The 15,926-nt window shown below is 40.0% G+C and overlaps 2 protein-coding genes across 2 annotated transcripts in view; both read right to left on the bottom strand.

The window, feature by feature from the left end:
- LOC117340610 overlaps nucleotides 1-12,092 on the bottom strand; it is a 26,453-nt gene extending 14,361 nt beyond the window's left edge. The window contains exons 1-4 of the mRNA XM_033902374.1: nucleotides 11,604-12,092; nucleotides 11,070-11,209; nucleotides 10,451-10,638; nucleotides 8,906-9,604 (exon numbers count right to left, since the gene is read on the bottom strand). Of these exons, the coding sequence (XP_033758265.1) occupies nucleotides 8,906-9,604; nucleotides 10,451-10,638; nucleotides 11,070-11,209; nucleotides 11,604-11,606 (1,030 nt within the window). The 5' untranslated portion in view covers nucleotides 11,607-12,092. The remainder of the gene's footprint in view (nucleotides 1-8,905; nucleotides 9,605-10,450; nucleotides 10,639-11,069; nucleotides 11,210-11,603) is intronic.
- A 7-nt stretch (nucleotides 12,093-12,099) lies between these two features.
- On the bottom strand, nucleotides 12,100-13,367 carry LOC117340609. The gene is made up of 3 exons (XM_033902372.1): nucleotides 13,299-13,367; nucleotides 12,914-12,999; nucleotides 12,100-12,389 (listed from the first exon to the last, which is right to left on the bottom strand). Exons 2-3 carry the CDS (start codon nucleotides 12,996-12,998, stop codon nucleotides 12,100-12,102), a joined length of 375 nt encoding a protein of 124 aa, XP_033758263.1. The 5' UTR covers nucleotide 12,999; nucleotides 13,299-13,367.
- Between the last annotated feature and the right edge of the window lie 2,559 nt (nucleotides 13,368-15,926).

Here is a 15,926-nt window from a genome sequence, read left to right as displayed (position 1 = left end):
TAAGGGGGTTTTGGCCCCGGGTATGGTTATAGGACAGTGGCTCTCGCATTACGGTTAAAGGGCGGTGGCTCTCCCCTTACGATTATCGGGCGGTGGCTCTCGTCTTACGGTTATAGGGCAGTGGCTCTCGTGTTACGGTCATGTGACGGTGGCTCTGGCCATACAGTTCTATGGCGGTGGCTCTCGCCTTACGGTTCTAGGGCGGTGGCTCTAGCCTTACGGTTATATGGCGGTGGCTCTCGCCTTACGGTTTTAGGGCGGTGGATCTCGCCTTACGGTTATAGGGCGGTGGCTCTCGTCTTATGGTTATAGGACAGTGGCTCTCGCCTTACGGTTAAAGGGCGGTGGCTCTCGTCTTACGGTTATAGGGCAGTGGCTCTCGTCTTACGGTTATAGGGCAGTGGCTCTCGCCTTACGGTTATAGGGCGGTAGCTCTCGCCTGATAGTTATAGGGCGGTGGATTTCGCCTTACGGATATAGGGCAGTGGCTCTCGCCTTACAGTCATAGGGCGGTGGCTCTTGCCTTGCAGTTATAGAGCGGTGGTTCTCGCCTGACGATTAAAGGGCGGTGGCTCCCGTCTTAAGGTTATAGGGCAGTGGTTCTCGCCTGATAGTTATAGGGCGGTGGATTTCTCCTGACGGATATAGGGCAGTGGCTCTCGCCTTACAGTCATAGGGCGGTGGCTCTTGCCTTGCGGTTATAGAGCGGTGGCTCTCGCCTTAAGATTAAAGGGCGGTGGCTCTCGTCTTACGGTTAAAGGGCAGTGGCTCCTGCCTTACGATTATAAGGCGGTGGCTCTCGTCTTACGGTTATAGGGCAGTGTCTCTCGCCTTACGGTTAAAGGGCGGTGGCTCTCGTCTTACGATTATGGGGCGGTGGCTCTCGCCTTACGGTTATAGGGCGTTGGCTCTCGCCTAACGATTACAGAGCGGTGGGTCTCGTCTTACGGTTATAGGACAGTGTCTCTCGCCTTACGATTAAAGGGCGGTGGCTCTCGTCTTAAGATCCTAGGGCGGTGGCTCTTGCCTTGCGGTTAAAGAGCGGTGGCTCTCGTCTTACGGTTATAGGGCAATGGTTCTCGCCTTACGGTTGTAGGGCGATGGCTCCCGCCTTACGATTATAAGGCGGTGGCTCTCGTCTTACGGTTATAGGGCAGTGTATCTCGCCTTACGGTTAAAGGGCGGTGGCTCTCGCCTGAGGATTATAGGGCGGTGGTTCTCGCCTTACGGTTATAGGGCGGTGGCTCTCGTCTTACGGTTATAGGGCAGTGTATCTCGCCTGACGGTTAAAGGGCGGTGGCTCTCGCCTTACGATTATAGGGCGGTGGCTCTCGCCTTACGGTTATAGAGGGGTGGGTCTCGTCTTATGGTTATAGGACAGTGGCTCTCGCCTTACGGTTATAGGGCGGTGGCTCTCGCCTTACGGTTATAGGGCGGTGGCTCTCGTCTTATGGTTATAGGACAGTGGCTCTCGACTTACGGTTAAAGGGCGGTGGCTCTCGTCTTACGGTTATAGGGCAGTGGCTCTCGTCTTACGGTTATAGGAAAGTGGCTCTCGCCTTACGGTTATAGGGCGGTAGCTCTCGCCTTACAGTCATAGGGCGTTGGTTCTTGCCTTGCGGTTATAGAGCGGTGGTTCTCGCCTTACGGTTATAGGACAGTGGCTCTCGCCTTACGGTTATAGGGCGGTAGCTCTCGCCTTACAGTCATAGGGCGGTGGCTCTTGCCTTGCGGTTATAGAGCGGTGGCTCTCGTCTTACGATTAAAGGGCGGTGGCTCTCGTCTTACGGTTATAGCGCAATGGTTCTCGCCTTACGGTTGTAGGGCGGTGGCTCCCGCCTTACGATCAAAAGGCGGTGGCTCTCGTCTTACGGTTATAGGGCAGTGTATCTCGCCTTACGGTTAAAGGGCGGTGGCTCTCGCCTTACGATTATAGGGCGGTGGGTCTCGCCTTACGGTTATAGGGCGGTGGCTCTCGCCTAACGATTATAGAGCGGTGGGTCTCGTCTTACGGTTATAGGACAGTGGCTCTCGCCTTACGGTTAAAGGGCGGTGGCTCTCGTCTTACGATCCTAGGGCGATGGCTCTCGCTTTACGATTATAGGGCGGTGGTTCTCGCTTTACGATTATAGGGCGGTGGTTCTCGCTTTACGATTATAGGGCGGTGGCTCTCGTCTTACGGTTGTAGGGCGGCGGCTCTCCCCTTACGGTTATAGGGCGGTGGCTCTCGCCTAACGATTATAGGGCGGCGGCTCTCCCCTTACGGTTATAGGGCGGTGGCTCTCGCCTAACGATTATAGAGCGGTGGCTCTTGCCTGACGATTATAGTGCGGTGGCTCTCGCCTTACGGTTATAGGGCGTTGGCTCTCGCCTAACGATTACAGAGCGGTGGGTCTCGTCTTACGGTTATAGGACAGTGTATCTCGCCTAACGGTTAAAGGGCGGTGGCTCTCGCCTGACGATTATAGGGCGGTGGTTCTCGCCTTACGGTTATAGGGCGGTGGCTCTCGTCTTACGGTTATAGGGCAGTGTATCTCGCCTTATGGTTAAAGGGCGGTGGCTCTCGCCTTACGATTATAGGGCGGTGGCTCTCGCCTTACGGTTATAGAGGGGTGGGTCTCGTCTTATGGTTATAGGACAGTGGCTCTCGCCTTACGGTTATAGGGCGGTGGCTCTCGCCTTACGGTTATAGGGCGGTGGCTCTCGTCTTATGGTTATAGGACAGTGGCTCTCGACTTACGGTTAAAGGGCGGTGGCTCTCGTCTTACGGTTATAGGGCAGTGGCTCTCGTCTTACGGTTATAGGGAAGTGGCTCTCGCCTTACGGTTATAGGGCGGTAGCTCTCGCCTTACAGTCATAGGGCGGTGGCTCTTGCCTTGCGGTTATAGAGCGGTGGTTCTCGCCTTACGGTTATAGGACAGTGGCTCTCGCCTTACGGTTATAGGGCGGTAGCTCTCGCCTTACAGTCATAGGGCGGTGGCTCTTGCCTTGCGGTTATAGAGCGGTGGCTCTCGTCTTACGGTTATAGGGCAATGGTTCTCGCCTTACGGTTGTAGGGCGGTGGCTCCCGCCTTACGATCAAAAGGCGGTGGCTCTCGTCTTACGGTTATAGGGCAGTGTATCTCGCCTTACGGTTAAAGGGCGGTGGCTCTCGCCTTACGATTATAGGGCGGTGGCTCTCGCCTTACGGTTATAGGGCGGTGGCTCTCGCCTTACGATTATAGAGCGGTGGGTCTCGTCTTACGGTTATAGGACAGTGGCTCTCGCCTTACGGTTAAAGGGCGGTGGCTCTCGTCTTACGATCCTAGGGCGATGGCTCTCGCTTTACGATTATAGGGCGGTGGTTCTCGCTTTACGATTATAGGGCGGTGGTTCTCGCTTTACGATTATAGGGCGGTGGCTCTCGTCTTACGGTTGTAGGGCGGCGGCTCTCCCCTTACGGTTATAGGGCGGTGGCTCTCGCCTTACGATTATAGGGCGGCGGCTCTCCCCTTACGGTTATAGGGCGGTGGCTCTCGCCTAACGATTATAGAGCGGTGGCTCTCGCCTGACGATTATAGTGCGGTGGCTCTCGCCTTACGGTTATAGGACGTTGGCTCTCGCCTAACGATTACAGAGCGGTGGGTCTCGTCTTACGGTTATAGGACAGTGTCTCTCGCCTTACGATTAAAGGGCGGTGGCTCTCGTCTTACGATCATAGGGCGGTGGCTCTTGCCTTGCGGTTATAGAGCGGTGGCTCTCGTCTTACGGTTATAGGGCAGTGGTTCTCGCTTTACGGTTATAGGGCGGTGGCTCCCGCCTTACGATTATAAGGCGGTGGCTCTCGTCTTACGGTTATAGGGCAGTGTCTCTCGCCTTACGGTTAAAGGGCAGTGGCTCTCGCCTTACGATTATAGGGCGGTGGCTCTCGCCTTACGGTTATAGGGCGGTGGCTCTCGCCTAACGATTATAGAGCGGTGGGTCTCGTCTTACTGTTATAGGACAGTGGCTCTCGCCTTACGGTTAAAGGGCGGTGGCTCTCGTCTTACGATCCTAGGGCAGTGGCTCTCGCCTTACGATTATAGGGCGGTGGCTCTCGCCTTACGGTTATAGGGCGGTGGCTCTCGCCTAACGATTATAGAGCGGTGGGTCTCGTCTTACTGTTATAGGACAGTGGCTCTCGCCTTACGGTTAAAGGGCGGTGGCTCTCGCCTTACGGTTAAAGGGTGGTGGCTCTCGCCTTACGATTATAGAGCGATGGCTCTCGCCTTACGGTTCTAGGGCGGTGGCTCTCGTCTTACGGTCTATATAAACAGTCGGGGTAGTATGGTTGGCTCGCCAGCATACTTTGTACGCAGTGAATGGTTACCTGCTATTTGTGATTTCACCATTTGTAAAGGTAAAATGCAAAAATATATTGCAATCAGAATGTTATTGATGAAATCAGAGAGATCCGAATATTTAAACAGGATTGTTAGACATGGCTCTGATATTTCTTGCCCAGTTGCTGTTTTATTTGGTTGTGGTCGGAATTCGATAAAATCAGAGAGACATGCGTATGAACAACATGTTCATAATTGTCCGCTCGTAGACGCACTTAATACATACCTATATATATCATAAACAGTTTATCTCTATAATCACTCGAGCTTCTGCATACCCATCTTTTTCAAACTTTCCTATAATTTTTAACTCATAGATTAACTGTTTATAACCATTAGTTATAAATAGCTTATGATTTGATATGAGTTATACACTTATTAACTCTGGAGTGCTAAAGTCATGAAACATTCATTATCATACTATTAGTCTTATATTTCTATGAAATATCAAATATGAGTACAATTCAAATGGACAGTAAAATATAAAACACATTTCTGTAAAGGCAAATATGTGTAAACATTCGTATCAAAACGAGAAACATAACTTTGTCTGACCTAAATAAAAACTCCATATGATGTTGAGGCTTCAGTGTTTTGATTGAGAAGTCTTAGATACAGTTAATACATTGATTCCAGGAATTTACAACTATACTGTTGGTGGCGGTCAGTTTATCGATATATTTGTTTGTTTGCTTGCTGAGTTTATCGTCCGATGAACAGTCAGTCTCATTTTGAGGCGGACTCTCATTGTAGTAGTTGGTGACTACCTCATTATAAAAACACGGAAGGTCCGTCGTATGCCATCATGCGCCGTTAGGGTAAAGTGCCTTCCCAAGGGACACGACTACGACAGCACACGTTTCTCAACTTATTGATAGCTTAATGGTAACATTACGAATATCCTATGTATGGTGGCATTCTCAACGTCAGTCGTTACATACGCGACCAGCAAGGTTTCCCTGAATTCAAACTAAATTTCCGGTTTGCTTCGAAATGTTTCATATACATATTGATTTTAATATATCACGATTAACATTTAACGTTAAAGTCATGAAAATGCTATATTTTGATAATTTCAGGGTTCATCAAATCAATGAAATATATTTGCATCAACAATCCAAAAAAATAGATGTACATGTTTCGTTATCTTATACCATAATAGAGGTTTAAATATCTCTCTCCAAATTATGTATTTTGTTTTTAGCTTTTGTATTCATGCTAACATATGGGCTGTAAGGCTTTTGGAATAACATTCGAACAGTCCACTAGGTGACTCGCACACACTCTATGCTACGAGCTCGGTTATCTAGCCACTGTTGAGTCAGTTATATAAGTGTTTTGTTATCTGAGAAATGTGATGATAGTGTTTGCTGTTCTGTAATCGTAGTTAGAAAGCGACACATTTCAACTCATTTCCGTGCCCACAATATGTAATGGAGCTAATTTATTGAGATTTGTGAGGGTTTCACGTGACGTAAAATGTTAATATCCTCAGCATCACAAAACATATCATAACCTGACATAAATGAGTTGTTTAATTTATACAAAAATATATAACACCCATTTATATGGATTTAGTAGCATATACAACTACACCATGCAGCGGTTTCGTTCTGTTAGGATTCGTAACAATCACAAAGTGTTATCTTTGAAGAAAAAAGACAGAAAGAATCAGTGAAAAAACTACACATCTATTATCTTATAAATACATGTATATACCAACCGAAAATATAGTTTCATTGAAATGGATTTGATGGAGGGACGGACGGACGAAAGACGGGCAAACGGCCGACCTGGCGGACGGACCGACAGACAGACAAAGAGACACACAGGTAGCTTTGGTACTGTATATATATAGTATAGGCGCTAGGAAAACAGCCAATTGACAATGATTACATTGCATTATCTTTTGCATAGTGAAACAACAAATACAAATATTATGATACAGTTGAGGTTCACGTCACCATCTGTATATCTAAACTGTATTAAGGGTATCGTAACCACACCAACAAACAGTATAATGACGTCACTCGGCACGATTTAAATAGACTCACTAAATGTATCAAATAAAAGCTACTTTTTTGATATAATGACAGGGTTGATACGAGTAAGTGTACATTCTATACGTACCTGACGATGATGAGACTGCCAATAGTAGTGAGATGAACCAGTAAATTTGTATGCCACTTTTGGATACAGATACGTGTTGATTCTGTAGGTACATTTTGGACGTATATCTGTTTACGTACATGTCGTATGCAAACTTCCTGGTCGGTATACTAGTAAATACAACTATAAATAGAATACCCCGTGTCGTAGTGTAGGTCTGCTGTCAATAACAAAAAAACACAAACATAATATCCCGTAAATACCAGTAGCCGGAACTATTACCCGCTGTAAGACGAATTTTGATAAAATCTTACTTGTTTTGTTACGTTGAACAAAGGTCTGTTTGAATTGAATGACACGTCAACAATGTATTTCCATCCTTCATATCTGTGGTTAGACTAAACGTTTATCATGTTTCCTTTTTTTACAACATATTTGAATAACCTCATTCGGTAATCAACATATATAAAGTAACAATTCACTTCATTAAGCGAAAATACACGACTGTTGATAAAAGATTTTTGTATTTTTTTTTAATTTACCCATTTCTTAATGAGGTGGTATTTATGAGAACTTAAGCATGAATGAGTTTCCTTCATTGATCAAGGTGTACAACACGTTGTAATCATCTATGAAGAACAATTCTAAAGCTATGATTAATCAGCGGTTTCATAATTATTTATCGTATGGGCTTCATTCTCTAAAAGATACTACACCTCCGGCAGTTTTTAGTATTTTGACAATAAATGGCATTTATTCCATATATATATATGCCTATTTAAGGTAGCTGGCTCATCAATTTTGAAATAACTAACGTTTTTTCGTTTGTACTTTTTAATGTCCGTATGGATGGCTAGTGTCCATAAATGATGAAAAAAACATATGTCATTGAGCTTATTTTTTCGCTAGCGCCAGTTAAAAAGCGTCTCCTTGACAACCACCCTGGCAAAAAATTGCACAGATATTAAGCATACTGGGATAACCAGTCGGTCATTAAAGACGAAGAAAAATGAATGGAATGATACTTTAATTTTTTTCTGGTTGATACATTTTTGTATCCATATGTATGTCTAATGTAAGTTAATGAACAAAAAACAACATATTAAAGATGTAATGTTTATTCTAGTCTCGATCAAATACTGTTTCCATGACAACAGCTGTTCTAAATATGAGTATAAATATAGAGCAAAACAAGATATCAAATTAAACATGATAGGAAATAATGAAGGAATAACTAACTTTTCTCCGTTCCGGTTTTTTTGCACCTTAATGGATACCTTGTATCAATAAATGAACAAAAAACCATAGGTCATTGAGCTTATTTTTTCGCCAGGCTTAGTTTAAAAAGTGTCTCCTTGACAACGGGCCCTAAAATACCAGAATAGATGTACAGCGAAATGAGTTACATACTCCCTAACTAAACATACTAAAAAGTAATGAAATAATAACTAACTATGAATGTCTTTTGTCAAAATATTAACACAAACACATAGGTCATTGAGCTTATTTTGGTTCTAGACTTAGTTCAAAAAGTATCTCCTTGACATGATTTTCCAAAATATTTGTACAAGTATACATGTAATTAGCCTGATCATATGTCGATTTAAAAGCGATATGGAAAAGGATATATAGCTTGTTTCTAAAAGATTCGTAGTGGCGATTCAAATCTTCATGAAAATACAAATGGAAGGTATGTCAGTTGTCAAACAAAACAAAACAAAAATATTTACTTCAGAAGCCATAGCAACATTATGCCTTAGCAACATATTTGTAAAGTATTTGTACAGGAACCAATTTTCTATGCTTAGTAACAGTGACCTTGACATATGACCTTTAAACAAGAAAAGCAATCCCAAACAAGCACTTTTGTAAGGAAGCACTGTATGAAGTTTGAGTTTAATTCCACTTTTCAAACTTCCAAAAGTTTTTTTTCAAGCTCAAAATATGAAGTTCAATACATGGCAAATGGTAAATATTCAGCAGAATTTTGCCATTATATCACTGATAGCCATCTAATGTAGGCATTAATAAAATAAGAATGGTGTGGATTGTACACTTTGTATTTAGCAAGCTTATCCAAATACTTTGTGTTTTTGTAGAAAAATTTAACGTGTATATATTGACACATTATTCTGCCATAATATCATTTCCACTTTTAGACTTATAAGGTTTCCAAAAACTTACACAAAGCTAAAAACTTGTTGACTGGCATACCAAAGAATGACAGACATATTTTTTAACAGTATATATCTAGAGCTATAAATCAAAACATTTTGAATTGATCTTTGATCATACATTGTCAGTTTTGCTTATACTTCATTTACACACACTTGGAGCTCTGAAAAATATCGCCCAACAGTGTCAGCATTTTTTGAAGATCTGGTCACTCTTACCCCTTTCATACCACACTTCTCTCCAAAAAACATTTCTTATACCATCCACTCCATTCCTTGTGTATGCTAATTTCAAACAACTATAGTTTAGTCCACTGCCTGCAGCTTTCCTAGCCATAGCTCCGCTTGAAATCTTTCTCCCTACCAAACCTTTCAAAGAAGGTAGGTTCACTCGTACTCTCTTTGCATATCCATGACTCTCTTTTGCTGAATCAACCGAAAATGTGGCATTTGCATAACTCTCATCAGATATTTCTAATTTACTCTCACGCACCAGCTTTTGTAAAGAAATAACATCTTGTACAGCATCATGAGCTTCGTAGTTAGATTTGGTTATTAGTTTGAACAGATTTGGTTGTGAATATGAAGAAAGGCCAGGCATCCCAATCTTGAACAGTAATTTAGTATCAAGAAATCCTGACACACATTCTAGAAATTCGTCTGTTTTACCAACAGTCTCCAATGCATTCAAAAGCAGTGGACAATCAAAAATTTTAATATTGTGTCCAACAAGGAACACGGGTGGTGTTTGTTTCTTCAAATATGTGATGAAATGTTGTATGGCTACTGAAATTGAAACAGAATTAACAGGGTGGCCTTTATAAAAAAGTGTCCTGTTTATGCATGTGAGCCCAGTAACTGTAGATGCTGTAGGCGATATTTGGATACGTGGTATCACATAGGTGTCAAAACTTTCCTCTCCAAATACTGCTGCAATTTGAGTGAGGTGAGAAGTCCTAGCTGCAAAACATAAGAGTGTTATTCATTTAAATGCATGTTAATAAAGTCTTATACCAGAGATAGTGTATAAAAATATATAGGATGAGTTTTATCACACAACAAGAGATCCCAGAGGGATCTAGGCGCCCACCATTGAATGATCTTTATAGGTTCCATGTCAGATTGATCTTTTCTCTATTTTCCCTTCCTCTTACTAATCTGTGCAAATTGAGAAACATCTCTCAAGTACTTTTCAAACAATGGGAAGCCAATATATGAAATTTGATCCCTTAAGTACTTTCTAAGAAATAGTGATAACAAACTTCAATTATCAAAATCCAAGATGGCTGCCTGTCGGCCATGTTGTTCTCCGACTGGTCTCACAATGCAATATGCATAACAAGGCACCAAGGGGAACCTACATATGAAATTTCAGAAAGATCACTTCAGTACTTTCTGAGAAATAGCGATAACAAACTTCAATTATCAAAATCCAAGATGACTGTCTGTCGGCCATGTTGTTTTCCGATTGGTCTCAAAAAGCAATATGCATAACTAGGCACAAAGGGGAACCTACATATGAAATTTGAGAAAGATCCCTTTAGTACTTTCTGAGGATTAGCGATAACAAGAATTGTTTACGGACGGACGACGGACCACGGACGCAGGGTGATTTGAATAGCCCACTATCTGATGATGGTTGACTAAAAAGTCAAAATGATAGCCTCATAATTATGGCAGAAACTGTCTATATCACTATGTAATCAATAGGGTTGGAAATTGAATGCATAGTTATGTAAATTCATATTTTTTTAGCAATATAAATATACTTGAAATGTGCATGGATCTATGTAGGGATTAACTAACCTAGCCCTGTACTCTCAAGGTCAAAGTAAACTGCTGAACATTTCTTTGGTAGAGGTGAAGTCTCCATTGTAGGTGATGGTTGAGGCTCAGGAATTTCTTTAATGGAATCAGCTGATATGTCCAGGGTATCTATGGCGGGATGGTATGACGTGCCTTCCCTGATTTCATTTGTTGTGTTTGCCTGCATTCTATTGGGTAAATAATACCAGAAATTATAGTAAATGCTTTCACAACAAAAAACACTTTTGATAGTCTGTTTGTTAACTTACTTAGATATATACAAATACATGTACATGTATATTGTAGTGGATAAAGACACAAGCTGCTAAGCTAGAAAACCTGGTATGAGACTTTTTTTCAGATTTTGCCATTTCTAGTTCTACATGTACATTATAATTATGTATACAAATCCATTATACCTCATTGCCTATGTTCTTTACATATTTGAGAAAATTATGCTCTGGAAACCAAAATATCCCAATAACATTTGAAGAGTGTATAAAACATTGTCTGTATCATTGACAAATGTTGATATAATTCTGTTTTTAGCAGAATCTTGAAGTTTAATAATTTCAATTTCAACCATACAATAGTAAAATAATGCAAAATTACATCAAACCTTTTTGCTTTTAATGCAAGTCTTTTTTTCTTTGCTTTTTTTGTTGTTGCAATTGCTCTCCTGCGCCGATTTTGTAAATCTTTGAGAATTCCCAGCTTCAAGGTGTGTGTACCAGGAGATAATCCAATTTTTCTGTGAACCTGAAATTATAAAATTGGAAAAGTCTTGAAGCATATTGCCTGTCAAAATAAAAGGATGATTATGCACTGGTGTTTTTCATTGGTACATTGTAATGCTGAAGCCAGCATCAACACAAAAACAATTACTAGCTCAAAACAAGAGGCCCAGAGGGCCTGTATCGCTCACCTGGTTTCAAGAGATATGAAACAAGAATGATGCTTAAGTATATTTGTCACTGGTATTGCTATGTCAATATATCATAAGCATTTTACATGGGTACATGAACATTGCTTTTGTGAAGAAGAAGTAAATTGTTGACGGACGGAAGGACGGCTGACAGACGGACGACAAACGCCACGGTATGGCATAATAGATATTAAGTTGAATGTCTCATTATTCTAATTTTAAACTCACCATTGATAGGTAAGTGTGTCCAGAATTCTTTTGCAGAACTCCCCCAGCTACCCTGTAGTTCAAACTAGCTGAACCACTATAGTGTTGTGATTTTGGAGCCTTTGAACCAACAATTCTGTTAAAACTTTCATTAGCCTGGGTGCTTCCAAGTGATGAAAGTTTCTCAGCATGATGAATACAGGTGTTAAATACTTCGGTCAAAGTTTGCTGGAGTTGGGGGTCAGTGATAGGTTTGCCATGAGGAAGAGATCTGTAAACCTCCTTTGGATTTGATATGAATCGACACCAGGATTTATCACATAGGCTGTGGTCACCAAATGGATGTCTGGACAGTGAATCAAGACCTTTCTTTATTCCTTCAGTATTTCCACTGTTTTGTGCAATTACATAGTTAAAACATTTAACTATATATCTGATGATGGTAGTTGTCAGTTTCTTATTTGTTGCTTGAAGTTTGTACAAGGTTTTGCTGAAATTCTTTTTAACATGATTTTTGTCAGAAATTTTCGTTGACATTTACATGTTGTCGCAGCCTAGCAATTGTTGTGGAGTCATCATCAGCTATTATAGTCTGTGTTTTGAAGCCTCTGTTTATGCAATCTGATACCATGTCTACGATCATATCCTGCTCCATTGCCTTTGCTGAACCATTCCAGTTTTTTCTACAGTCGTGGTCAGAAGGTGACTGGTCCTTGCTATCCGCACTTGTGCACACCCTGCAGGACCGCGACCTCACTCTGTAGTTGGTGACTTTGCCAGTGTTTTTGCCAATCAAAGAACAATGCCCTACAATTGTACAAAAAAAAAATCTTAATCATAAATAAATGAAATAATGTAGATGCTTCACACACACCTAGAACAGAAATTGTCCTCAGACAAGCATTTAATTGATAACTGAATTATTAATTTAAAAAATTGCCAGAATGTAGGTAACAATGACCAAAAAGATGTTTCAGTGACAAGGAGCCTCTACTGTATAGTAAAAAACATCCAGGTCAAAAAATAAACTTTACTTAGACTCTTACATGATACATGCATGTTGTAGTGAAGGATAGTGATATATTCCACCCGAGGTATCGTAAAGTGTTGTAACACCTGAACCTTGTTCAAAATTAATTTCATCCTTCACTAAATAAGATAATGTTTAAGTTCATGCGCAAACTATATGTTTGCCATTTAGGAGTTTATTGCTGAATCAGATTTTGGTGTTTATTTTATAAAATGTTCTCCCCTTGGGTGGAATAGACCTACCTGTATCTGACAAGGTACATATATGAAAGAGTATCATGATATTATTGAAATATACATACCAGACAAACTGTTATATGCTTTCCCACTGCCTCTCTTTTGCCAACCTGCATCTACAGAAACTTGTATATTGTCTTCTCCTGTCATCCTGATAAAAAAAATTGTTGTGTAAGTAACACTCATTCTAAAAATATACTGATATCTGTTTAACTTAATGTTGTGTCATATGATTCAAAATAAAAACTCATAATGACTCAATACTCTCTTTTTGTTATAGTTGAATTTCATGTTAATATTGTAGATTTTTTATTTTGATCAGGAATATTGTTTAATTTCTACTAAGAGCTAAATTGTCCTATGTTGATATTTTCACTCATACATGTGTTAACCATGCATGTTCAATAATCTAAAACAAGTCTAAAACACAAATTCATGTATAAATCTTACTCTGTTGTTAATTTTTTTCCTCATCCATCCATTGCTCTGTTGATTCTTTTGCAAGTGCCTCCATTGCCTCCCCAGTTTCTCGTTGTCTTCTATCAAGCATTGCATGGCTAACTGCTGGTATATTAAGTGATGTTAGCAAACTGTTCACTTGTGTAGTTCCAATGCCTGCATGTAGCATACCTATAAATTGAAGAATAAATTTGGGAATTGCTTAAATTGTGTCGAATTATAATTGTATGATAAATGTAGAACTTGAAATGACAGCTAATACATGCATCATGTATTGTTGATATAAAATTGCAATACCGAGTTATTCACTATTTAAAAAAAATAAATTCAGTTTTCAATTATAATATTTAACTAGAAAGTATCACAAGAATGTACTCTTTTACATATTGTATATTAGATACTACAATAGTTAAAAAAATTGTACAACAGCTCCACAGCACACCGTACATTATAAACTTTTATATACATGTATTTACTGAATATGACACTAAGTTAAACTTTAAGTGAGCAATATGTATTGATATATATGTACATGTAGCTCAGAGGTTTATCTATAAAGAGTGTCCTACTCCAAATTGACATTTAGGTACACTGTAAGCATCATATAGTTAAAAAATGAACATTAAGAATATTTTAATGTGATTTAAAATTTGTTCATATTTTAGCTTATTTATTATATGTACATGTAAAAGTTCGAGGAATAGTAGAGAGCAGCCAGTCTGGCCCAAACATGTGACCCTCAATTTACTGCCCATGACTGAGCTAAAGAAAACTCCTCTCTCTAAAGTCAAACTAGAAAGTGACCATACCATTATGTACAGTATCTACAATTACAACTTGCTACATATAAAATATAGTGAATGTTTTTGGTTCCAAAATTGAGGATTAATATAATATTACCAGGTATATATATCCTGGTCTATAGAGACAAACTTAAAAATATATTCAACTTGCATTATATATATATGGTTCAATATTTCTAAGCTTATACTGCTAGACTAAATTAAGAGAGATTTTTTTTCAAATAATGAAATTTAATAATTAAAAAAAATCCAATATTCAATTACCTAATGTGTTAATTTTTTGTTCTTATAAACATTAGGTCTATGTTTTGATATGCCAGTTTTGCAAGAATCAGACATGTAGAATAGGCACTTGGCAGCAAAATTATTTGAAAATCAATATATGTTCAGGTGAAATTAAAATAAAAAATGAAAATTTTCTTGAGCTAATATGTAGATATGGGATTAGTCTTAATTAAGCCTCATGTACATATGTAATACATGTATATGGATGGCAATCTGCAGGCTAACCCCTACTGCAGGTTGCTGTTATGAAAAAAATATACACACACACTTACCTGTGGCTAATTTTGTGTTCATGTCAAACACTTGATGGTCGTGTCTTTTCCCTGTTGGAATACTATTCATAGCTCTACACAAAGTGTTGTCACAGGGAATCTTTAGTAAAGCTCCGAGGCCATAGTTTAATATGTGCGTAGTATGTGATAGAGTTAGGGGTATTCCACACGTTTTACAACCAGACAAACCATCAGCAAGTACCCCTAATTCCACAACACGTCTCTCGTCTCTCCACCTATCATCATCACCGACATCCTTTACCTCTCCAACACACGACGTCGACAGGTCCGGTGAAATTACGCCACCACAGTAACTATGGTCTTCTTTGACTCTCTCCGCGTTCCATCGTCTTCTTTGTCCCGTCAAAATCTTATCTCTTCTACTTTTAAAACTTGACGAACGATAATGTCCTAACTTGCGTCCCATACCTACATGCTATCTTAATGATTCCAAACTGCAGACCGTTGCTAGCATCTGTCAGCGCAGCTGTCAGCAAGCGAACGTAAACAAACCGGAAGTGCATCCGATTGTCGTGAAATATTATTATTTAACTCAAATTACGTGATTAAACCCATGTTGCTCAAAAACCGAAAATTTCATAAACAACTATGTAATTTTGAAGACTTAGGTGCATACAAACCTTTATTATTTTATTTTTCACCGAGAAGATATGCCGACAACGGTTTTTTTTACGATGCGCAGGCGCATTCAAAAACGGCCGAGCGAGCTACCTTAAGACATACAAATAAAAAGTAATTTTATAACGTCAAAAATTATCGGAATGAAGCGAAAATGATTCGAACTTTTGAACATTATAAACTTCTTTGCATACACTTGACCTTGATCGCAGTGGATTCTGGGAAGAGATTTACATACAAAATAAAACAAATATGGTGGACTTATTTATCAGCGGGGAAAACTATATATATTGCATGTTGCTTAACTTAACTACAACTTTTAATTGCGAGGTTTTAATGAAACTAGAAAATAAAAACTAAATAAACATTTCAACATTATCCGTTCCGAAAAATCACAATTATGTGCCTGTTGTCGCCAACGAACCGAAACGCTTTCTTAGCTTTACCCCTTCGGCCCCATTTCGCTGGATTCATACAGGTGTGATTTATCAAGAAGCTTAAGTTGGTGAACTATAAATAGTGAATATGCAGTCACTACATATCACAAAAGAAATCCTAACCATTGATTCAATCGGATCATATGCTTAAAGTTTTCAGTAAAGATGAGAACAGGCCGAACG

The sequence above is a fragment of the Pecten maximus genome, chromosome 13 (genome assembly GCF_902652985.1).
Source record: "Pecten maximus chromosome 13, xPecMax1.1, whole genome shotgun sequence".
NCBI classification, from domain to species: Eukaryota; Metazoa; Mollusca; class Bivalvia; order Pectinida; family Pectinidae; genus Pecten; species Pecten maximus.
The sequence above is the reverse complement of the archived record's forward strand: the minus strand, read 5'-3'. Positions and strand labels throughout refer to the sequence as shown.